Source organism: Sparassis crispa (assembly GCF_003851025.1).
Source record: "Sparassis crispa DNA, contig_000017F, whole genome shotgun sequence".
Lineage (NCBI taxonomy): Eukaryota > Fungi > Basidiomycota > Agaricomycetes > Polyporales > Sparassidaceae > Sparassis > Sparassis crispa.
In genome coordinates, this window is record NW_020939764.1 from 197210 (window position 1) to 218455 (window position 21246).

A 21246-nucleotide genomic window follows, 5' to 3' on the forward strand; every position below is an offset into this window, starting at 1 on the left:
ACTCTGCAGCACGGAGGCATTTCGTTCAACCCGCATATGTGATCGCAGTGCTCCTCTCAGTATGACCTTGTCAGCAATTCGCACCCTCCATCTGAGACCCGAGATCTTCGACGAAGTGTACATGCTGCAGGCTTATCGAAAATCGAACCATCTGGCTGAATTGACGACCTCGAAGTATTGGCGGAGCCTGAGGATTGAGGCCTGCGGACCAAATCATCTGCGAGTTCTCAATTCAGCGTAGACCAAGACAGCATCGTAGTCACGGATGTCCCACAAAAAAGTTTCGCTTCATCTGGTCGAGCTTCTCCTAGTCTCTTCAAGGGGCGTGTGGCAATTGTGTGTCTAGGGATCTGAGGACGCGTAAGACTCCGTGAATGCGGATTGTAAGGTGCCCGAGAGGAGCTCCGGGGGGGTCGCTGGAGATGGAAGATTGGAATGTGTAGAGCAGGGAAGCCGAGGATCGATCCGCCCTGACTTTTGTGGGACCCACGCGAGCGGAGGTCGAGGGCGTGTAATACATCCGGGCGGTGGAAAAGGTTGCCACGTGTGGAGTATGTGGTGAGACGTTCAGTCGGCGTGTTGTGGGGAAGGGCGGGTTGAGCGCGATGACTTCGGTCGATGACTATGTTAGAACACGAACACGTGCTCAACGCGTCTGTCACATGGTCACAGTCTCGCATATTCGCTGCCCAAAAGTATCTCTGCAGCTGGTTCTACGACCAACTCAGTGGTGGAAAGGTATCGGTTGAGTTGTTGAGTTTTAGCGCACTCTGTTGTCAAGCTCCGTGCCGTTGAATTCGTGCATAGCTACTTACTACAAGACGCAAAACGTACTTCGAAGTTTGATCCTGATGGCATGCTCGATAACTAGTCGATGGCTCTTCATGCAACCTCAGCCCATTCGGAGGCTGAGACAGGGGAAGTGACTAGGTATACGGTTTGGTGAGCCCGATAATTTTACAAATGAAAGCAATTTCGTGAACGGCAGTGACTCACAGGGTTCTCTGCTATCTGTCCGGTACGCGAGCATGACCCATCTCTCGCTCTTCATTGTACGAATGCGCTCCTTGCTCATCATCCATCGCACTCTTCCACGAGGTAAGTCAAACTCCTCTTGCGCTGTGAGAATGTATATCTCATCTTTTATAGGCTCTCTTTGCCCTTCGAAGATTAACAGAATGGCAGACACCAGTGTCTCAGGCGACGCTCTTCGCGCAGGTTTGTAAAACAGAAGGCAGACGCCGGGGTCAAAGACAGGCACAGGATTGAGCAACGTGCCCATCAAGGGTGACGATGACACCACAGATGCTGCGAACATGCCGATCGCTGCAGGACTCGTCGAGTAGTCGGCTGGAAACGAAACTGAAAATGGGAGCCCTCGGCAGGACAAGGCCATGATGTTTTCGAATTCGGCTCGCCAAGGGTCCAGACGAACCTTGCGAGTGGTCACTCGACTGTCGATGTCTGATACAGGAATAGGCCATATGCCCAAGTACGGCGCGATATTGGTCGTCAGGTCGTTATCCAGTACACATTGCAGGAAGTCGGAGAGCCAGTGGGCTGGGTACCCAACTGCATGGAGGTGCACGAGGAGTGCGAAAAAGGCGACAAGATTGTTGGGAAGTCGTGCTCTGAAGTTGGTGGTCCCACCTGAGCCTGGTATAACAGTATAGATCAACACTCGCGTCAGCCAAGTGAGCAGCTCTTCGCGCGTCGCAAGCTCAGACATTGGACGCGGCAGCGGCTTGTTGCCTATGATGATCATACCGTGAATGGCTTCCTTGCTGACTAAACGACAGCCCAAGTAGCGAGGTATGTCATTGGACCGAAGCAGCGTATACCTTGGAAGAAAGTGAATTTCCTATTGTATTGCAACAGAAACAACAAAACATACGTGTAACAAAATTCCTCGTCGTCATGCCAGATACCAGTGTTCAGCAACGACGTTGCTGCAGCCGCAGACTCCTCGCCACAATGAACGGCTGGCAGAGCGTACACAATGGTATTAATTATGCCATGAGTGTAATCTCTGACAGCCAATCGGTCAATCACGCATACGTCTCAAACGATGGAATGATCTGGCTCACGGAATATTGCTGAGATATGCTCTAGTGAAAGACCGGGGGAATTTGGCAGGTCGAGTATGGTCTCCCAGGAATCTCATCTTCGAGAGTTCCTGTGTTAGCTCCCCACACAAGAGTTCCAACACTACCTGTCCCTTCACGCTCTTCAGTGCAGTAGCAACGGCGGAAAATAAATCTGACACGGTCATGAAAGTTGCAGAGTCTATCTCGATGTCATCTATACTGTGAGTGTTGATTTTACATTCGATGTTGAAATCCTCGATGAACATAGGTGCCTCGAATGGATTCAGATTGCCGTAGGGATCGCGGCCAGGATTTTGATAGTCCTATCACGTACATGAGAGTGCAAATACGCGGTCAACTGAAATACTAACATGCAGTGTCGGATTTGCCTTCCAAGTGGACGTGATGTGGCCGTTCAGCTGGTAACATCGTGTCAAAACGTTCGGCAGTGATATGTAATAGGGGCGGAACAAAACGCACAGCTTCCATAAGTGTTAGAATCGAATATCGTTTTCCGCGTATGGATGCCTCGGTAGACATCAAACTTCGGATGACGAGACCACAGTTCCGGCGGTGGCAGGAAGACTTTGGTGTGGTCATACCAAAGCTTCTCGATCGACATCGAACCCGCGTTGTCCAGGATTGTCTCAAGCATCGATTCCACGACTTCTTCGTACCGCTTGTCGTACTTGCTTTTCTCTCGTGGAGTAGCACCAGGGCCAGGATCGATGAGGCCCATCGCCCGCAGCGACGCCGGCTTGAACTGCTTGATCATCTCGATGGCCTCTTGGCGCTTGTCGGCGATGCTCGTCTTGATTCGAGCCTTGTACTCGGGAGAAATGCTGGGATTCTTGAGTAATTCCAGGGTCTGCGAGGGAGAGTGGGGGACATGAGACGTCAAGACGGACTCTGTGCTAAGCGTGTTTGCACGCAAGGCCCAAAACTCTAGTGCCTCTCGCAGAGCTGGTATCGCATCTAGGTTGACGTGGATCCATGCCGGGAATCGCGGTGGGCTCTCTGAGAGGCGCGCCAGTAAGTCTTCGAACGTAGCCTGGAGCCTGGGCAGGGTCATTGGTTAGCTCAACATCACACGTAGGCTATCGCATACCGTTCGTGACAATACTGGGGCATAACAACACCAACGTAGGTATAGAACAAAGTCGCCTTAGTCTCAAGCTGCACAGTCTTGTCAGCACCTTCCGATTCAAGAAGGTCGTGCAGCAGCAGGAGAATGCACAAGTCGCGTGCGAGGGCTCCTGGATGTACGTCCAACATTGTGAAATGCACGTGGAGATGTTCGCGCTGGGAATCAGACAGCGACTTTAGAACCCGGTGTAAGCCAATGAGGGTCCCATACACGTGCCGCGCTGTGACGGCGGAGTTAGGGTAGAAACTGTTCAAATACCAGAAGGCTTACCGTCGCCGACTCCTCCCAGGAGAAACACCATCTTGCTCAACTCGTCGTCTGGCATCTCATCCAGATGGATGGGAGAGGGATGGTCTGGACCCCAGTCGTCCACCAAAGACATTAGACGATCCTGCCCGATCTACACCGCCGGCTTCAATTGACCACGCTTTCGACTTACAGAATGACTCACCGAATGGTACTCCAACGTCGGATTTCTACGCAAAGAACAATGAGCAGCGTTCTCTAAACTTCGAGATATCCTACCCACGTCGCTGCTTTGAATATGGGAAGGCGAGAAAGCCGGCTACGGGACTCGCGCACTTCCTCTGGATGATCCCGCATCTCCACTACCATTGTTCTTAGCTCCTTCCACAGTTGCACGGTCTTGGCGTGCTCCTCGGGCTTATCCAATATCACCTGTTCTATCTCAGCTATGGCCTGCTCATTTTTGCTAATCACGTCGGGCCTAATTGAACCACCACGTAGACCATGGCTGAGGGCTTTGCATAAACGCGTTGAAAGTCTTGGCGCGAGCGCCGGATTGGAGTCTGGAGACAGCAGCTTCCAGGAACGCAGGATGGGACAGATGCACTCTGCATAGTCTCCAGCTTCGTACAACGCGACGCTCAGATTCGATGGATACACTGCGTCAGTCGGAGCAAGCGATTCCGCCTAGTCAATTACAAAATTGAGATGAAAATTGACTGAAATATGACGCTGCATACCTTTGCATATAGCTCGGCCGCTCTGCATGCTGTTAGGGTAGAGGTACATGTGGTATGGGATTGGTGCTCACTTTCTCAGACGGCCGCCCTTGAAGAACGCGTTGCCTTTGTTTTTGAGATCGAGAGCATCAGAAGCCATGGTGAGTTGAATGAATTTCTCAGTAACCCGTGGGTATCAATCAAGGCAGCCACAAGCTCCCCACGATGTCTACACCGACGCGTTGGAGGTAAGAAATGATTTGCGAACTCCTTTTGACTCGCAGAGATAAAACTGCTGACACTCACAGATCTTCCAATAGTGAGGGTTATCACTGTCGCGTAAAGTATGTCGCTTGATGAGTGGATGGTGATGGGAGAGTACTAAACTGTCGCACTAGGACGATCAGATCGTTATCTGGTGTATGTAGCGAGTTTCTGAAAATCGTAGCTATCAGACATTCAAATTTCAAGAACATTTGGATAATACTCTTACTAAAACATTGGCGGAAATGGTATTTTGGTGCCCGTCACGACTGGCCAACACAAAATTGCAACTCGGTGGGACCGACTGTGACTGACGGTCGACTCGTCGCAACCGGTTTTGGCATGCGATCGACTCTGGTTACTAACATCTCGAACCTTCAAGCTTTCAAGCTTGGAATCACACTGTCAGTACCATCGAACCGTTTGCCTAATAGCCGCAGTCCTTAACAAAGATCCTGGATAAGCAAACCCTCTTGACTCGGCTGTTATACGTAGCTCAGGCTGCAGCACGAGTAAGTATGTACTCGGGTTAAAACGGTGCTTTTCTGTGTACTGGTCAGTAACAGCGAGCCTGAGTAGCCGTTCAGTTTCAGCATGTTTCCTCTAGATACAGATGTTGCACTCGCAATTCAGTCCATTTTGTTATGGTGGGTTCATATCAACAATATCTCCAAGCGCATGAGCGACTTTGATGTGAAAACAATCTGCCCTCCAGGTCATAGATTCTGCAGACCTATTGGCAGGGCTTGATTTTGGCTTGATTAGCATTATTTGAGCGCGAAGCAGTTGGTGAAGTTCTTTTGTTTCCAGTCAGAGGCCGTTTCCCTGCAGTCCAAGAGTTGTCGTTACTCGACTGGACTGAGGTGAGCTTTTGGACATACATAAATGATGCTCAAAGGCGATATTCATAGCAGCTGCAGCTCGAGGGACTAATCGCTCCGAAAGTATGGCATCTGCGACGATATCTTTGACAGTACCGATAAGGTTAGTTGTTAAACTATAGCTCGAGTTCCACTGAGCCTCATAACTGCGAGTACCCATCGCTCGCCTGGCTCTTATAACGTATACCATAATGAGCGTTGAAGCTTCAACCTGAAGTCAGAGTAAAGCAACGGCTGTTTCTTTTTCAATGTAGCTGATGACCTGTCAGCTACTGCAGAGAAAATACCGATGGCAACCGTACGTCACTGTTGATCGAGTACTATATTGTACCTCTTGGGTTGCGAGTAGTTCCAGATCATACATTCACTAGGGGTGTGCAGCATTGTGATATACATATGGATACATAACACCTATCAAGCCACCGTCAGCATTTCCTTCAATTCGCCATTCTCTACCATCTCCTGCACGATGTCGAGGCCGCCGACAAACTCGCCATTGACGATGAGCTGCGGGAACGTCGGCCAGTTATTGAGGACTTTGAGGCCGGCACGCACACTCTCATCCGTGAGGATGTCAAAGGACGAGAATGGTACGCCCTGCTCGCGCAGTAGCGCGACGATGCGCCGTGAAAATCCGCAGCGCGGAGCGTCGGGCACACCCTTCATGAACAAGACGACCCTGTCGTTGTTCATCAGTGCGCGTAGCCGCTTGTTGACATCCTCCTGCGTGTCGGCCAATGCCGCGGCGGGTGCAAGGTTGGTGTGTGAGAGCGGCTTGACAGATGGTAGTGGACGCGCGTGGGTGGCAATTGCATCGGTGAGGGCGGGGACATCTGCGCCTGAAATGCGGCCCAGTAATGTATGGCCCTACATGGATGTGCACGGCACAATCTGTTACGAATGACGGTTGAGAGACGGTAGAAGCAACGTACCCGTAGGATCACAAAGGATGGCACTGCCTGGATGTCGAATGACTCGGCGACATCTGACTGCTCCTCCGCCTCGACCTAATTAATACACGTATATTTTAGCATTCGTCAACCGATGCATGGATGAGACCCACTTTCAGCACGAGAACTTCGGGGTACTTCCTCGCAAGCTCGAGCACTACCTCGTTCATTTGCTTGCATGGCTCGGCCCATGGGGCCCAGAAGCTGATCAGCGAGATCCGTTGCAGGTCCGCGGAGAGTAGCGACTGGAAATGTTCGGACGACGTAACCACCTGGTGGTTGGGCGGATTTGCAACGCTGGCCATTACGAGTGATGAGGGACTTGGTATCGGAGTGCCGGGTTGAGTACGGTGAGAGTTTGGCTGAGAAGGTAGGGCAGCAGAGTTAGAACGGGGAGGAGCAACGGCGATTGAGTTATCTGATTACAAACTCCCCGAAGCTGCCAATTGATAAGATGGATTGCGCAATCAGTTATCAGATAAAGAGAACCTTAGATAAAACGGCTGAGCAACACTCGCGAACTCGCGAAGTGGCGTACACAGTACATACAGGTCAGGATCCAGGAAGGTCCTCAACCATCCGCTACTCGTATTGCATCGTAATCGCGCATGGCGAAAACCAAAATCAAATGACATATACAACAATTCGCAGTAATATGGACGTGCCTCCTGGACACCAGTATACAGTAAAGAAAATTAAGAGCCATGTATGCGCTAAAGTAACATCATAGCAGGAAGAACCCGACAAGGATAACCTATGGACGTCAGACAATTGGAAGCAATGTGATCACAGTCCAGAGCATCAACAAAAAAGATTACCGTCCTCCACGCTACCCACACCACTCACCCTGATCCGCGGACTAAATTGGTAGCGACACCGGGGTGACACTTGCAATCAATGGTTATCTAGCCAGTCGGAGACGCGCTCGACGAGCTCTGCCTTCTTCCCGGATGTCGGTTGGCTCTTGCTCTTTAAGAATTCCTGTAGGAGAGACAAAGCATGGCGGCGCCATAGAAAGAAATCAGCACGGGACGCAAACAATAAATAAGCAGCGAAGATTTCAGATCCGCACAACAGCCCCCATCCACGCAGCACCGCCGAGGCTTCTAAGCTCGCGCCAGCCAATCAACTAGCTGATATACCGCGAGCCGTATCGGGGGAGTCGAATGACCCGAATCGACATCACAAGCCCGAGACAGAATGGCGCGGCAATGCCCTGGACCTTACCAAAGAGGGGTCGCACGGAAAAGGACAACTTGAAAGAGTAAATATCAACGGCACGAACCTTCAGCTGGTCCACGCGGAGCTGCAACACGGGATCGAAGTCAGCGGACCAGCTACAGCTAACGACGTGCAAACGGTGCCGCCGTCGTAACGGAGGACGTACCTTGCCCAGCATATTGACTTCGTGCTTGCTACGTATCTCTGCCTCATCCACACTGATGTCCTGGAGTATAGAGTGTGTGTCAGTGTTATACCTAGTTAGAATCAATGCCTGGACATACGGCCTTGCGCTTAGAGCCAGTGGTGACAATTACCGTGTTGGCTGATTCGTCATGTAGCAATAGCCTCTTCCACTCCTTCATCAATTGGCCGGCCCGCTATTCATGCAGAAAATGAATTTCCAGCACAGGGACAATGATGGCCCGAGGGCCACGTCAACACTGAGCAGCTGTATAAGCGAGAGCCTGAAACGGACCTTATGGATCATATCACACTTCGGAAGAGTGAGGTCTTCAAACCCTTCCGCGTCGAATTCCTCGCGGAACGCGCTCGCTTCGAGCTGTGCGTTATGGTACGCCAAGGCTGCCACGGGACCGGAGAGCACAGCAAAGCACAAAAGTGTCATGAGATTCGACGGTAAAGATGGCTGATAGAGGTATGTCTCACCGGGGTTGGGATAGGAGTCCGGGGGATACGCACCGTTCTTGACACTGAGTTTGTCTATCCACTGGCGCGCTGCATCCTTCAGCTCGTCGGAAGCTGTATGCGCGAAGCACAGCAGCGGTTCCGCACGGGCCCGAAAGAACGGGAGTTGCGCAAGGCCAATCCGAATGGATCACGGTGTGGTGAGGCGGGGAGACAAACAGCGAACGGAGCATGTGAGTGTCTTGGGGTGAGAAGGCATGGGGAGAAGACGCACCCCGGAAGCTTTGCTCGACGGGCGCCGCGCGGATGTCGTCCGCGAATGGCAGTGGTATCAGGTGAAACCCGGGCGGCTCGTTCCAACCGCCCTCCTCGATCTTCTCTGCCTACATGATCAAATCGCAGTCAGTTCAGCACTTCATATCCGGCATCAATGTTCTCCCGTTTTCACACGCGCACAACAAAACGTGAAGACGCATCGAAGACCAGATAGCAAGTCTAAGACAGCTTATTGTGTTGTGGCTGGCACATCAAGGGAAGCGCACACGCGTGAGAGTCTCGAGGAACAGGGCTCACCTGGGGTAGCAGCATACCGAACGTAGGTGACGAATTGCGTCGAGTAAGAGATAGGACCAATGCTATTTTCTTCTTCTTCAGCATCGTGCGCAGGAGAGCGCTGAACGTGCGCTTGCTGCCCGAATATGTCTTGACACGAGGCGTAAGATGAGCCGGAAAGACAAGGAATCATTACGACTGCAAGCATACCATCTCGTCTGGGTAGATGAAAGTGGAATGCTTGATATTATCTTCGAACGCGAGTTCTCTGCGATCTTTGAAGCCTAACAGCTTCAGCCCTGATCATCGCATTAATACCAATATCGCTCGACGCTTTCTACCACGACGCACCAGGCTCCAAGCCCATCGTTCGGAATGAGCGTACTTCGTCCGCGGTGTAGAAGGGCTAACGAAGTAGCGGTAAGCACCTCTCAGTTTGATTCATTGCAGTCGAGGAGGAGCTGCTCGACGTACCCGACTGTTTACAGGCACAACTCGCGCTCCGACCCCTGATTCTTCCTCCGCGTCTTCATCCGCGTCCTCGGTGGCAGCAGGCGCACCCAAGTCCATTCCGAAGAACATTCTTGTTTTGTCTGCCTCGGTTTGTCGCTCCTATTCAATGTCAGATCCACGACGATCTTATGAGTGCTCGGGATGGCACGTACCTCATCGACATACAATGTATGTGGATTGGCGAGTTCCATGCTGCCACCGACGTCCACAAAATACTTGTATGCTCCCTTCTTTTGCTCCGTGACAAGACCGTAACTTCAGACAACATCGCGGTTCGGACATGGCAGCATGACAGTGACAAGAACGAGACGTACCCCTTGACACCGATGACGAAGCCCTTCGCAAGCTGGAACGGAATGCTGAATAGCGCTCGTTTAGGAACCTCATGGAACCGCATCTGCGAAAGAAGGTCCTCTATTCGCGTAATGGATATTGACTCCGGAAGGACCGTCGCATCAGATTCCTCGTCGTCCACAAGGTTGCTCGGGAGCAGTACTGACTGTGCATCGTCCAGCGAACTTTTGTTAGCATCAGCAAAATTCTGGGGGCACGGAACGCACGGAATAAAATTTCGACACGTCAAAGGGCTTCTCGGCCGTGCTGATAAAAAAGGGTTCCAGGTTCACACCTGCCTGGACGAGGTCCTGTAAAGTAGAAGAACGGGCAGTTGTCATACCGACACGTTGGTTCGTCGACGGCAAACTCACGATCAATGTGGTCCTTGCGGTGGTCATGAGCCGCTCATTGGTAGACCCCTCGTGGGGGTCATCTTCGTCAGTGATTAGGAATACACGTTTAGTGGCTGTTTTTGGCGCTCTGAAGCGTTCCTGGTAAGAGTCAAACAATCCCAAATTGGAGAACAATACTGACCCATCGCGTATCACCCAGTTGCAGCTGGTAAACACATCTCCCATGGGGATGCGACCATCGGTCTTGGGAGGGAATGTCTCCCGAAGGACGTTTGGATCCTCTCTCGCGGCTACAGGACCACATTCGGATTACTTCAGACCCTAGGTTGAAGAGTTGTACTAACCATCAAGCAGCCGCATCAGCTCTTGCACAGTCTCGGCGCTGATCGTATCTATGGGCTGATAGACGAAGCTGCCCCTCTTGATCTCTGCGCCCTGGCCTTTCGGGTCATTCTTCCTTGTCTGTAAGAGGCGTTAGTGCTTCAGCGCTAAGAAGGAAATACAAGCGCATCACCGTGTTGAACAGCATAATTCCAACAGCGTCGTTGGGTCCCACTATGACCTTCTTCTTCTGTATTTGCACGGCGGCCTCGAGCGCGGTGAAGAGATGGCAGGTCTGCATGTCCTCGTACTTGGTGTCCTCATGCAGCTCCAGCATGGAGGGGGAGCAGTCTATGCAGAAAAGAATGACATCTTTCTTTCCCTCGTAGTACTGAGTAATTCTCTGTCAGTAATGGCACCATGTCGAGACCTAGAGATGGTTCACAGTGTCCTGCAGCTCGTCCTCCTCGTCCTCCTCGATCTTGTTCCAGTCATCATATCGAGGCATTTGTTAGAGAACAATTGATAGAATCAAGAGAGATGAGCAGTAATATAATATATAACAGGGGCGAGGACGTTGTGGTAGAAGTCAAATTATGAGCCGCTTTCGCGACGCGACGTCGGTGGCCAAGTTGGTTAGACGCCGAAGTGGCACGCGTCACGGGCAGGCGCGAAGTGGCACCATCTTATCTGATAACTGCCTTGCTTCTGGGCACACTCAGGCTGGCATTTGCTGCTGACCTTTCCGTCATCGCCAGCAGCAAGGCTTCAACTTTCTCGGAGGGTATCGTCTCTGCTACAATACACCTGAATTCTCGCGTCACCAGCAAGTCTAGATCTGGTCTTCCCGTCATTAGAGCGTATAACGCACCAGCATCCATCGGAAGTGTATCCATACCTCTCATCTGTACTCATTAGTTGTTCTACGCCTTGCTTTAACCTCAATCATGGCCGCCTCGGACCTTCCTCCCCTTCGCCACATCGCTATCGCAGAACTTCGTCGCGCAGACATTCCCACCAAGAAGATCCATACAGACGAGGACCTCGTATTCTGGAAGACTACTCGAGGATACCAAGATTACGGATTGTTTCTGCGGCGGCTGAATGAGTCCGTCGTAGGCTACACCCTACCTTGGACTGAGCCACCTAGTGAGGTCAGAAGCTATCTCTCACTGTCTCAGCTGTGGCGCTGACAACCTGCAGCCGGCAGCATCTATATTATCTATGCTAGATACTCTCGATCACTGGATCGATGAGATTCCACCTCTACCAACCCCGCAGCGCTTTGGAAATCTCGCGTTCCGCACCTGGGGGAGGCGTCTTGAATCGGTGAGTGTTTTCTTTCCCCTCCATGTCTCCTAGATCCAATACCTCGCAGGAAACTCCTTCTCTTCTACACACACTCCTACCTTCTTCCTTGCATCCTGCCATACCTTTCCTCTCGCCCTATTTCGCTACGGCCTTCGGCTCGCCCGTGCGCATGGACTATGGCACAGGACATGAGACGTCGTTCGCTCTCTTTCTGCTCTGCCTATCCCTGCTCCGCTACATCGAGCCCAACCCGGTACACGAGCGCGAGCTCGTTCTGTCTGTGTTCGTGCGCTACCTCAGGCTCTGCTGGCGCCTCCAGGACGTATATAACCTCGAGCCAGCGGGGAGCCACGGGGTGTGGGGCCTTGATGATTCGCATTTCCTCGGGTATATCTTCGGCAGTGCCCAACTCCGAGGTTTGCAACATTTTTTTTACCTGCTAATTTTACCGATTTCTCATTCTTGTATCCGTTGACGAAAACTCTTAGATCAGACCGAGTACTCGGTCTCGGCCGTGCTGCGGCCGCCTCTGCCGCTGACAAACTTGTATTTCATGTCAATTATGCGGATACACGAAGTGAAACATGGCCCGTTTCACGAACACTCGTCACAGCTGTATTCAATCGCTACTGGTGTCGCTTCATGGTCGAAGGTGAACTCAGGGCTGTTTAAAATGTATGAGGTGCGTGTGATAACAACTTCCGCCGAAGTGGTACACATTCATTCGACTATGGTTACATCTCCGTCTCATATGAACTTCGCTGATCGGGCTTCTCGCTTTTTCTCAGGCTGAAGTGCTGGGAAAGCGTGTGGTCGTGCAGCACGTCTTCCTTGGCGGACTCCTCGATTGGAGCGTCTCCCCCGACCCGACACCATCCACACCTACCCCAAACACTGTACCGACCCTCGCTCCACACCGCGCTGCGCTGTACCCGACATCAATACCCCACACAAACTCTGCGAGCGCCTTGCCTGCTACACGTGTTCCATGGGCTACCACCGTGTCTCAGGCATCTACCCCGCGCAGCCTCACAGGCTCGCCGTTCCGCACCGATGGGGTGCACAGTGGTCACTGGCATGGACATGGACATGGCCCGATCATCGCGGCGCGCATGCCACTGGGGCCCACAGCAAGTACAGCCTTACGTCCGCTGGATTCTACCTCAGGCACCTCTCCACGCTCGCTTGGTAATGGCGTTGTCAGCTCCATTCCCCCGCCTGCGGCATCCAAGGAGCATGAATGTGCTAGGGGAGAGGGCGGTGCTCACTAAGGTGGAGAAGTTTGTTGCGGGTTCGTTACCATTATATCACATAATGAATCACGATTCTAATGATGAGCAACTTGTGCACGAATGATGTTCCACGATATTCATAGATGCGTGGTTTCACCGCGACGGATGCCGCCAACGTACAGCCATCTCCGACAACGGCGCGAGGATGTCGGGTTGCCGTATCTGTCCAACCCTAAGAATTACTTGCAAAGAAGACGATGAACAGTTTGCAGAGCAGCACTCGGCGCACGGACCTTGCAGCTGTTGACGTACGTTGACCAGCCAACCGGAGAGGATAGATTTCTGAAAGTGGAAACTGCACGTGATGCGACATCGCCCTCGGCAGTCGCCGGGACAATGTAATCGATGAAAAAAGTGTTGGACTTCCGCTTCGTCCAACGCCCGTCCACCATCGACAGGTGTCTTTCTCTTTGTTATTAACTCCTCTGCCGTCGAATTGCTTGCCAGCGACGACGCAGGGACCCTTCAGCGCCACCATTTCTGACCAGACGCGAAACGACGATCTGCGTCTCTTGACCCTCGAGTGCGCCCTTCATTTTGACTCTAATTTTGCCTCACGGTCGCTGACAAGCTTTGTTCGTGCAGGTGGTCATCTGTTCGTGGTATGTGCTTGTTTGTGCGCTGATTGCGCTTGAATCGGACTCACGCGTCGTGGCCACGTCCGCAGGCGAACCTCCCTGACACGACTTACACCCCAACCCCTTACAGCTCAGCCCAATTGCGATAGCTGCCTCTCAGCTCCTTCGCTTTCTCGATCGACACTTCGTCATTCGCCTTTGAGCACTCTCCTCGCTGCACAAGGAGCGAGGAAACCTGCCCCGCTTGCAGAAACCCGCTCAGTTACCGTCCCTAATCCGCCGCGGGCGGTAGGCTCGGTAATACGGGTTTAGTACCTCGCGAACAAACGACTTTCTTCTCTTCAGCGTTCTCGCGCTTTCCACCTCGCTCGGTTAGATCCCAGCCGCCACTGACCACTGTTTCGTCACCCAACGCACAAGCTATAGATCCTAACGAAGAGCTCGCTCGTTCTTACAAATCCGCCTCTGAGCTGGATCAAATGTCTCGACTGGATATTCTCGCTGCGCAAAGCCCAGTTGACTTCGACTTTGACGTTGTCTCGTGTTCCCCCTCTTCCGGCTTCGCGCGCTCATATTCAGAGAAACTTCTTGCCAATGCAATTGTAAACGGACTGCTATCCTCTGTCCAAGCCCACGACAATGCTGTCATTTCTCGGCAGCGGGAAAGCGACGGCCCTGCCGACGATGATGTAACCGTGCCCGGCCTGCCGCCGCTGCTGCGTGGCCACCCCGACATACACCTCAGAAATGGTGTCATGCACGCGTCGCACCTCGCTGCTTCTGGCGAGTCGGACGCGGAAAAGGCTTTTTTCGTAGCCGATCTCAGCTACGTCTTTAGACAGCATGAGCGCTGGGATAAAAATCTCCCTGAGATCGAGCCTTTCTATGGTATGCATCTAGCTTCTTTTTTGTTCGTGATGGTGTTCTCAACGCCTTTCTTCGGCTGTCAATTAGCCATCAAGTGCAACCCGGACCCTTACGTACTGCGTTTGCTCGCAGCGGTTGGAGCGGGCTTCGACTGCGCTTCCATCGGCGAGATCTCGCGGGTATTGGAACTCGGTGTGGATTCCTCGCGCATCATTTTCGCCAACCCGTGCAAGGCCACGTCGTTCATCCGAAACTCGGCGAAAGCGGGTGTAGACATGATGACGTTCGACAACACGGATGAGCTGTACAAGATCGCCCGCGTCCACCCCGGCGCGAAACTCGTCGTGCGCATCTTGACCGACGACTCCAAGAGCCTGTGCCGCCTCGGGCTCAAGTTCGGTGCCCCACTGGTGACCGTGCCCGGGCTACTCACGAAGGCTCGCGAGCTGAAGCTCGACGTCATTGGGGTCAGCTTCCACGTGGGGAGTGGCTGTTTTGATTCGTTGGCGTATGCGGACGCTGTAGAGCGCGCGCGCTCCGTGTTCGAGATGGGCAGGGAAGCCGGGTATGCGTTTTCCCTTCTGGATGTGGGCGGCGGCTTCGAGGACGTGACTTTCGAGGCTACCGCTTCCATTCTCATGGACGCGATCAACCGCTACTTCCCGGACAGGCGGGGCATCCGAATCATCGCGGAGCCTGGGAGATACTATGTCTCGAGGGCGTTTAGTCTCGCTGCGAACGTGATTGCGCGGCGGGCGCCCCCCGCACTTGACGCAAGTCCTCAAGATCTCGATGTGGATCCCGAGCAGCCCAGTGTGATGTGTATGTCTCCGCCAGGCTGTGCTTTTTGACGCCATGGGGAATGCTGATCAATCGCGGGTTACAGACTACATCAACGACGGCGTGTATGGTTCGTTCAATTGCATTCTATTCGATCACCAGGTCCCGCAGCCATACGTGCTGTCGCTAAACGGATCCTTCCACGTCCCGGCCTCAGTTCCGCTGCGCCCTTGCAGCGTGTGGGGCCCTACGTGTGACTCGATCGACTGCGTGTGCCCCGTTACGCAGCTCCCGGACGCGCTGCAGGTGGGCGACTGGCTGGCGTTTGAGAACATGGGCGCGTACACGGTATGTGCCGCCAGCCAGTTCAACGGGTTCGAGGTCAGCAATGTCATATACACTACCGGCGGCGGGGCGGGTGCCGCCGAGGTGCGCAGGATCCTGAAAAAGGCGTTGGAGGATTGTTAGTGGTGGCGGTGGTATTTCACTCCATGAGCATATCTGACCGAACGATAGTCTTAACGGTTGCTGTTTGCTTAGTCTATAAATGCGCTTGGCAGTAATGTCACCGACGGCGAATGTTGCCGCATTGGATGTTGATGAAAAGTGGAACGTGGAACGTGGAGATAAACTAGAAGAGTGGCTCTCTCGTAAGTCGCGCTAACCCGGGCGGGTGGAGCGTCGTCGCCGTCGTACGACCTCGGTTCCGCACCATGCGGTCTCGGGGCCGGTATTGAGGCCGCGAGGCACGCCACGCCTCTCGGCCGGCCTCGGCCGTGAACGGACAAATGCTTATCGCATTTTTGGTCGGTTCTCAGGGTAATCTTGCCCCGTGACGTATTTCCCGCTTCGCCATCGAGGCGACCTCGAGGCGGAGCGATCTGCATTCGATCGAGCGAGCAATCAAGGGCGTCCCATCCCGGTTACTGCAACCCCCATTGGGCACCTTCACCTGGTTCGCCGTCCCTCGTCCCGTGCCCCGTTGCTCCTCGACGGCCCGGCGCGTGCTAGAAGCACACAAGAACTCCCGTCTTGTGCCTCCGAGCAGTCAGGAGATTACCCAATATTCGCACAACTTTATGGTCCACAAAATCCGACGCGAATCCGTTCCCTCGATACTTTCTGTGGATAAGCCTCGCCGAGGAGTATAAGTGCGACCGGAGGAGCTAAGCCTATATGTAGGTCCAGCCGCACATGATTGCAATATACCAGCAAAACTTTCACCCGCAGAACTCGAAGTCGGAACATGGGTGAGTGCATCCGGGGCTGAGCGTATTTGCAGCAAATTCGCAGGCCCCTATGGGAGCCCATGGGACGCTCTGCACAGGTACACTCGCGCCGTTTGATCGGGAGTACGTGGATGCATAAGGAGCATCAGACATTTTTCTGTGGAGACGTGTGTGTGAAGAAAAGGTCCCTGCGGGCGGAACACTCGGTGGTTCTTGTCCAATATCTGTCAATGGCCCCCTTGCGTATTGGCGCGTAGCTTTGGCAACATTTTGACAACAAGAAAATCGCTCATTTGGCCGGAACCGGAGGTGAAAAAGAATCGCCCTCGGCATCCCGCGGTTCCGGGCCCCGCCTTCTGTTCAGTCGAGCAGATGAGATCTGCCACTGGCGCAGGGCATTTCTGATCATACCCCCTTTCTATTTGTAACCGAGGCTCGGTGCCTAATCCATACACTGCAACGTTTTCTAATGGAACATAGCAGGCAGCTAGGTGACAACAAGTAACACCGGCGACGGTTGGAAGGTGGCCTGCTTGCCCTTGGCTCCTTCATCATGATACCGTCCACACGTTGCCTGCAACTCTCCTGCGTTTGTGCAGTGCTTCTTCCTCTGTTTGCGTGGTCGTTTGTGGAGTTCGCCTGACGCTCGTGCCGGTGTTTTTCCACCCTCCATATTCCGCAGCCCCGCTAGTTGAAATATCCGCCAGTCTCGGCTTCCTCGTGCATATATATCATCCTCTTGTCTGAGTCTAAATCCTCTTTCGACCTTGTCACCATCTGCTTCTTGTCGACAAAGTGCGATGGCCCTCGGCGCAAATCGTTCCGCGAACATGTCTTCCGGCCTCTTACTTGTAAGTACTCCAACCCGACCATCTGTTCTCACCGTCGTGGTGAACCATATGCTGTCTCAGGATCATATGCCGTCGCCGTCCTCCGAACCCGTCACCGTCGGTCCGAGATTTCGACCGTACGCGAGTCCAAACCACCATGTTACAAAAGGACGTTATATTACAAGTAACGATCCCCGTGGCTACATGTAAGCGGCTCGAGAATGCCGCCGTTCACCTCTTGCTAATTCTGCTGCAGACCTGTGCACGAGTATCCTTTGAACGGTCAGTGGATTATGCTCGACATGGACGATGGCTACGTCCTGTGGACCGGGATATGGAAGGGTAAGCAGCTCGGTGTCCGCAGCCCGACACAACTGACGCTGGTGAAAATTTATAGCGCTGGGTAATTCTAAAGGTTGGTAAACGCGATCTGACGGTGGCGTGTTCTGACACGCGTTCGGACAGCGGATATCGTTAAAATCGTCGAGTCACAGCCGGATCTTGCTTCGCAGTTGCGTAGAGTCCGGGGTGGCTACCTCAAAATTCAGGGCACATGGATGCCTTATGAAACTGCTCTACGACTAGCCCGACTGTTAGTTTCTCCTCACAGTGAACTTACATGTCTCAAAGGCTGACCGCTTTTGTGACCAGTGTGGCTTGGCCAATACGCTATGATCTCGTACCTCTGTTTGGGTGAGTCCGAGGGCATCTCGCTGATGCCGTTGGCCCCTGATTCAGCTGATTAGCCCGACATTCCCAAGTACGTGCCTCTCGCCTGATCAGCCTGGGTACGGTCAGATCGTCAAGCCTGGCAGTGGTAAGCGCAGGTCGCGACGTACCACGCAAAATGACATTCCTCCGGACTCCAGGCATGAGTGGACCGTTATCTCTCCTACCCTCGCTGCTTCCGCGTCAACCTCCAGCGCTTCTACTCGCCCTCAGGCAGTCAACTCTGCATTGTCTGGTCGTGAGCTGAGCCACTCGCACCAATACCAGGCTGGTTCACCGGTGATGCTGCACGTCCCTTATGCGCAGGGTGCCTATCACACTCCTCCACCCATGAACGGGTTACATTCTCCTTATGCCCAGGCGCACCGCCACTCTCCGCCACTTGATATTCGAACCAACATCCGCTATTCTCCTTACCCTAGCTCACTCTCGAGCCCACCTGCCGTCTACGAGGTTGACGTTCGGCCCATGCATTTCGAGTCGATAAAATTACCCTCAATACAACCGCCAACGGGGAGGCTGGGAAACAACCGTTCGGGGTCATTTACACTACCACCAATATCGTCGTTGGATCTGCGTGAAGGTCAGCGCGTTGACGACTCCTTCACTATCCTCAGGCGTTTGCGGTCAGATGACGATGCGGACGTTGCGGGCGGAAAGTCGACCGTCGCTCAGGCCTTGCACAGACGGTGCGTAGGTCCTCCGCCAGAGTACAGCACGTAAAATATTTTTTATCTTACTTGCTCTGTCCCCATTGCTGATCGCCCTCCTTTCGCTCTCAGCGGACGGCAGTTTTCTCAAATATCGGACTTGACTTCGGCGTCGCCTTCCGCTCCGTCGACGTCCTCATCAAACCGCAGTGGCGGTTCGCGCACTGGTGCCAGCTCGCGCGGAGAGCCCGCACCTCACTTGGCCCCCTTTTCTGGCGAGGCACGACATGTACACATGCCTGTTACCACATCCTCGGCCTGGGAGCAGCGCGCCCCGCCCCTACCACCCTCGGCACGCCAAGGTGAGTTGGTTTCTGATCATCGTGTATGTTCGTTTCACAAGGTACTGATGAGATTTGTATCCTAGCCGATAATGTACCCGAGCCCGCCCGACATGCATGGCGACCGTGGTGAAGCTTTGACATCTCTTCTTGTTCGTCTCTCGTCTACTACTAGTCGTACCCCGAGCCGTACACGCGCGAGTAATACCCCCATGTAGCTCTCCATCAGCACGCACTTCTGTATAAATATATTCGCATCCGTGTATTTTCAGCCTTTACCCGTAGTAGAAGATTGCGGATGCCCGCTACGGTTTGATTGCATCGTGGTCACCTGGTGGCACTATGGAGTGCTCCTTTCGAACTTGACCGAGCTTCTGCACCGTAAGCGCTCGCCTTGACAATGGCAGAAAGTCCGACGTCGTCACCGAGGATGGCGAGGCAGGTGTTACCGCCTGTTACCACCGAATACGGAATGATCAAATTATCAGATAGCTAGTGGGGCGTTATCTACCCATCCACGGCTACTTCCTCCTACGGGGTCAATACCGTCCACCGGGCACGGTGGTCAGTAGCCCAAGTCATAAGATATGCCCAAGATATGCAGTTCATACGACCAATATCACATGACCTTTTCTGTTATGCTTGGCTGGTAAAACACATTAAATGAATAATTTTGCAACAGACATGCTCTGTATTCAGACTGTGCTTCTAGCTTTTTGTAGAGAGGATTTTTGGGATTTTTCCCTGGAAACAGTTTATTTTATTTTGAAGGAGCCGTGGAGTGATTAATGCTCGAGTGCTTTCCTCCGCCAATCCGCGACCAACGTGACAGACCTTGGCTGTTGCACGTGATATGTCACTGTGTGACGAGAGCATATCTTGGCCTCCCGTTGCGGCGGTGGCCTGTGCGTGCACCGCTACAATTGGACACGGGCTAACGTTGGCTCCCGAATCACATGGTGCCATCCGGGGTGCAGTGAGTACAATTCAGTTGATACGCCCCACCGCACCGCGACGTTCTGGCCGAGGGAAAGTAGTACTCCCGTCGCGCTTCTCGGGCATACTGTTCACTCAGGAATGGGGAAGGGAGCTGAAACGGATGCGCCAATGCATATGCCCACATTTGGGCCGGTCTCTCGAGGGACTCGGGACGTTGGCTCTCGCTGGCTGCTGACAAGCTGAGACTATTCCCGGAACGCCTTACGGCGCCATCTATGTGTCCAACATCAGCCCACAGCGAAGTACGCAGCAACCGGTGAAATCTCACCATCATCTGCCGGAGTGGTCGCACTCGGGGCACGTACGAACGAGAACCAAGCAGGAAGCGATCAACAAATGGATTGAAGAGACGTTGATGATCATGACGATGTGTCACGTCTTGTTATCAGTCAGGATTCCCATACCTTTCAATGTTTCTCCGGGTCCTACGGAGAAACTGCTTCATGTCAGTTCAATGTAGAAGAGGGTCGAATGCCCCGGGAGTCTAAGTGTAGGAGTTCGTTTCATGTATCACGAGAATCCTATCGCGCGAATCGAGGCTCGGTTCCGCAATACAATGCGATCTTCGAACCACGACAATGGTTAGGGCTGCTCCACAAGTTCAGGTGGGAAACAGGGTTGCTTAGTGAAGGGACAACGTTTAGGTGCCTTATCAGGTCCTGCTTCATTGTCGAGATGTACAACGAGTCTAAGATAACTCTGCTTCGATAATCGTGGAATTAGAGTGAGAAAACCTCTGACAAGGATGTGACGAACCTCCTGAGCGTCGAACTATGCAACAGAAAACCAACATGCTATTCTTAGGGGTCGAGAGTAGACGGTACTTGTAAGCATTGCCCCAAATTTCCAAGCAGGCCAGAACATGCTGCGGCTAAAGCTGCTCAGAAGGAACACAGTCGTCAGCGAACTGCGCACACCACCTTTCAAAGGAGTCATTGCTTACATTCTGTGAGAGTACGAGTAAAATTTAGAATAAAATGACAGCAGTTTTGAGTATGACGTATAGCTACCACCCATCGTGATTGGTAGAAATTCACGCAGCGATGTCCATGATAAGTTTTGCTTGGTAAAGGCACACACCCGGTGACAGAGTACGACAGTCAGAATCAACTGCGGAGTTACTGGTTATCATGCGGCCAACCGTATCAAATTACGAATTGCTGCGAATATAAAACGGTAAGGAACACGTCTTAGAAGTCCGAGTACAACGACCAGATACATCACCGAGGGGCCAGATTTGACACAGGTTTCGATAACGAATACCTATTCAAACTGACAGGCCATAGATATCCCTGAGAGTGTGAATAACAACTGTCACACCGCGTTGGTTCTTCCTCTGTCATGGAATCCCTGACATTAGCGACGCACCTCCAGTTATTCCCATGCGTTATAGCGTTACCGT

At 52.9% G+C, this 21246-nt stretch overlaps 6 protein-coding genes across 6 annotated transcripts; 3 read left to right on the forward strand and 3 right to left on the reverse strand.

Annotated features, from left to right (window-relative positions):
- Nucleotides 1-882: 882 nt before the first annotated feature.
- SCP_1800730 (hypothetical protein) lies at nt 883-2353 on the reverse strand (the record flags this gene model as incomplete). Its single annotated transcript, XM_027765163.1, has 4 exons — nt 883-926; nt 997-1841; nt 1895-2029; nt 2088-2353. The coding sequence occupies 4 exons, from the start codon at nt 2351-2353 to the stop codon at nt 883-885; spliced, it is 1290 nt and encodes a 429-aa protein (XP_027620964.1).
- Nucleotides 2354-5758: 3405 nt separating this feature from the next.
- On the reverse strand, nt 5759-6599 carry SCP_1800740 (Monothiol glutaredoxin-4; the record flags this gene model as incomplete). Its single annotated transcript, XM_027765164.1, has 3 exons — nt 5759-6211; nt 6277-6351; nt 6408-6599. 3 exons carry the CDS (start codon nt 6597-6599, stop codon nt 5759-5761), a joined length of 720 nt encoding a protein of 239 aa, XP_027620965.1.
- Nucleotides 6600-7188: 589 nt separating this feature from the next.
- Nucleotides 7189-10746, reverse strand: SCP_1800750 (ATP-dependent DNA helicase II subunit 1; the record flags this gene model as incomplete). Its single annotated transcript, XM_027765165.1, has 19 exons — nt 7189-7275; nt 7580-7600; nt 7682-7741; nt 7800-7895; nt 7994-8100; nt 8185-8277; nt 8438-8546; nt 8737-8865; nt 8926-9014; nt 9067-9121; nt 9190-9327; nt 9381-9483; nt 9543-9727; nt 9789-9872; nt 9936-10044; nt 10099-10207; nt 10262-10379; nt 10432-10629; nt 10684-10746. 19 exons carry the CDS (start codon nt 10744-10746, stop codon nt 7189-7191), a joined length of 1953 nt encoding a protein of 650 aa, XP_027620966.1.
- A 439-nt stretch (nt 10747-11185) lies between these two features.
- SCP_1800760 (Serine/threonine-protein phosphatase 2A activator 1) lies at nt 11186-12820 on the forward strand (the record flags this gene model as incomplete). The annotated part of the gene is made up of 5 exons (XM_027765166.1): nt 11186-11392; nt 11442-11567; nt 11617-11965; nt 12038-12231; nt 12338-12820. The coding sequence occupies 5 exons, from the start codon at nt 11186-11188 to the stop codon at nt 12818-12820; spliced, it is 1359 nt and encodes a 452-aa protein (XP_027620967.1).
- Nucleotides 12821-13898: 1078 nt separating this feature from the next.
- On the forward strand, nt 13899-15534 carry SCP_1800770 (Ornithine decarboxylase; the record flags this gene model as incomplete). Its single annotated transcript, XM_027765167.1, has 3 exons — nt 13899-14307; nt 14374-15108; nt 15173-15534. 3 exons carry the CDS (start codon nt 13899-13901, stop codon nt 15532-15534), a joined length of 1506 nt encoding a protein of 501 aa, XP_027620968.1.
- Nucleotides 15535-17095: 1561 nt separating this feature from the next.
- SCP_1800780 (hypothetical protein) lies at nt 17096-18978 on the forward strand (the record flags this gene model as incomplete). Its single annotated transcript, XM_027765168.1, has 9 exons — nt 17096-17146; nt 17207-17331; nt 17382-17467; nt 17523-17540; nt 17591-17717; nt 17777-17818; nt 17872-18573; nt 18637-18866; nt 18932-18978. 9 exons carry the CDS (start codon nt 17096-17098, stop codon nt 18976-18978), a joined length of 1428 nt encoding a protein of 475 aa, XP_027620969.1.
- Between the last annotated feature and the right edge of the window lie 2268 nt (nt 18979-21246).